The 2,500-nt window shown below is 35.2% G+C and overlaps 5 protein-coding genes across 5 annotated transcripts in view. All coding sequences in view use genetic code 11, as the record gives it.

Annotated features, from left to right (window-relative positions):
• The window catches only part of rps18 (ribosomal protein S18), a 306-nt gene extending 111 nt beyond the window's left edge, over positions 1-195 (forward strand). The window contains exon 1 of the mRNA in view: positions 1-195. This exon is cut by the window's left edge and continues 111 nt beyond it. Coding sequence (YP_588139.1) covers positions 1-195 — 195 coding nt within the window.
• A 261-nt stretch (positions 196-456) lies between these two features.
• rpl20 (ribosomal protein L20) lies at positions 457-837 on the reverse strand. The gene has a single exon. It carries the CDS (start codon positions 835-837, stop codon positions 457-459), a length of 381 nt encoding a protein of 126 aa, YP_588140.1.
• A 732-nt stretch (positions 838-1,569) lies between these two features.
• Positions 1,570-1,683: within the span that the record gives for rps12 (ribosomal protein S12), a trans-spliced gene. Coding sequence (YP_588141.1) covers positions 1,570-1,683 — 114 coding nt within the window.
• On the reverse strand, positions 1,570-1,683 carry rps12 (ribosomal protein S12; one part of a trans-spliced gene, as the record gives it). Coding sequence (YP_588096.1) covers positions 1,570-1,683 — 114 coding nt within the window.
• Positions 1,684-1,844: 161 nt separating this feature from the next.
• The window catches only part of clpP (ATP-dependent Clp protease proteolytic subunit), a 1,963-nt gene continuing 1,307 nt past the window's right edge, over positions 1,845-2,500 (reverse strand). Inside the window, exon 3 of the mRNA in view lies at positions 1,845-2,073. Coding sequence (YP_588142.1) covers positions 1,845-2,073 — 229 coding nt within the window. The remainder of the gene's footprint in view (positions 2,074-2,500) is intronic.

Genomic DNA, 2,500 nt, shown 5'->3' on the forward strand with positions numbered 1-2,500 from the left:
CGATTTATTAGTGAACAGGGAAAAATATTATCTAGACGAGTAAATAGATTGACCTTGAAACAACAACGATTAATTACTATTGCTATAAAACAAGCTCGTATTTTATCTTTGTTACCTTTTCTTAATAATGAGAAACAATTTGAAAGAACCGAGTCGACCACTAGAACTCCTAGTCTTAGAGCCAGAAAAAGATAGGTTTACTCTTTATTCACTTGAATTCAAATCCCCATCCGAACTCAAACGCGGATTTCTATTTTGTTGGAAAAATCCAAGAATCCGGATTGAATTCTTGTGTCGTAAGAAAAAAAAGAATAATCTGGGAAGAAGAAATTTTTTTAGTGAACGTGTTGATTCATATTTATTTTGACTACTTTATTTTGACTACTTTCTCATATTTATCATATTCTATTCATTTTTATTCGACCTTCCCGGAGTTCATTCTCCGGGCAACTCCGTTTAACCGGTGGATTCCTTCCAACTTACTTCTTTTATGATCTCATTGGAAATCATATAAAGACAATTCCTATTTGATATAGCTATTTGTGCAAGTATTTTACGATTAAGAAGCAATTGTCTCTTGTACAGATCATTTATGAATCTACTATAACTATAGCATACCCCCCTTTCGCGAATTGCTGCATTTATTCGAGTGATCCACAAACGACGAAAATTGATTTTTTGCCTATCCCTATCCCGATGAGCCGAAACCAAAGCTCTTATTTTTTGTTGAGTAATAGTTCGAGTAAGTCTTGAATGAGCCCCCCGAAAGCTTGATGCAAATAAACGAATTTTTGTTCTACGTCTCCGAGCGATATATCCCCGTCTAATTCTGGTCATTGAATAAATGAAACTTTAACGAATAACTAATCGATTTCCTTTCTTTCAGTTATTCTTTTGCCCCTTTCCTAGTATATGAATAACAAAACGGATTTTTCCAATGTATAAACTAATAATTCCAATGGCTTTGGCTACTATAACCTTCCCAACCACAATTTTTCTTTTTTTCGAGGCATTTCACCTCGAAATACGAAATTGTACTATACTAGGTATTAAAAAAGAAAAGTAATGATAAAGAAATAGTGGATTCCATCGTTTCTATGGTTACTTCTTAAACGGTGAGGTCTTCTCTATACACCGGAGCCTTTACTTCATTTAATCAATGTTATTGCTAACTTGTATAGTTCACATTCTTCGGCTCTACCCATGAATTATCCAGTAATAGGTCTTTCACAACGAGCTCTACCTATACAGTAACGGTATTTAATTATGAAGATTGGCTGGGTAGCTGACCCTGTTAGTCCGTTCTTGCAAGAGGGGTTTATTTTAACTAAGATTTCCTCCGCTTAATGGATAACCATTTGCTACCAATGGAGAATTGCTTCTCATCTTGAATTGAGGTGAGTGGATTTACACCAACAGAAACCATAAATTTCATACACAATAAAAGGGATATCATCGATTTTTAGATAGGAAATGTAGTTCGTTTTTCCGGTCTATCCTATTTGATCATTGATATTCGAACATTGTTCTCTTTCCTTTGTTCTAGTTCATGATCTGAACGAGTCGCACATACACCCTAGTACATGTTCCTCGACGCTGAGGGCATCCCCGAAGCGCGGGGGATTTTGTGACATTTCTAATTGGCTGTCTTGTATTTCTAATAAGTTGTTTAATCGTTGGCATGTTGAATCCTATACATAATGGGCTGGTTTAGATCGATCCTAACCGGATGATTATGAATTACTTTTATTCAATAGAATATAGAATAATAAAAAAAGTCATAGAATATTAATATTAAACTCGGCAGGGTGAATTTCAGAATTGACGTGAAATCTAGGCTATTGTCATTCAACCGCTACAAGATCAACAATTCCATAAGCTTGGGCCTCTGTTGCTGACATAAAAACATCTCTTTCCATGTCTTCGGATACAACCCATACGGGTTTGCCCGTTCTTTGTACATAAACCCTTGTCAGGGTTTCACGTAGTTTCAGCAGTTCTCCCACTTCCAGGATGAATTCTCCCGTTGCTACTTCAGAAAAAGAACCAGCAGGTTGATGGATCATTACCCTGATAATATAAGATAATAAAAGGATTCTCTATTTTTCATGATATGAGGGGAAGATACAAAGAAAGATAAAAGAATAACAAGAAAAAAAGATAGAATCGAACAACCGTACGGGCATTATGCATTGCATACGGCTCTACAATAAAATTGACCCTTACCTTCCATAAAATAAAGAAAAAATAGGATCGATCAGACCCCGATCGGTAAATGATCAACTTACCACCCTTCCTTTCAGAGGAATTCAAAAATACTATGATGGCTCCGTTGCTTTATATATTGATTATATTTTTTTGTCTGTTATTTGTCTGTCATTCAGCAATCCCAAAGTGGCTTTTTTATTTGATCAAATAAACTAAGGAAAAAAGAATTTTTTTTTTCGCTCTATAAATATTGTTAAGAGACCTCTGGTGTGAAAAAAGTTTGTGACGCTGA

The sequence above is a fragment of the chloroplast genome of Helianthus annuus, assembly GCF_002127325.2.
Source record: "Helianthus annuus chloroplast, complete genome".
Taxonomy (NCBI): Eukaryota; Viridiplantae; Streptophyta; class Magnoliopsida; order Asterales; family Asteraceae; genus Helianthus; species Helianthus annuus.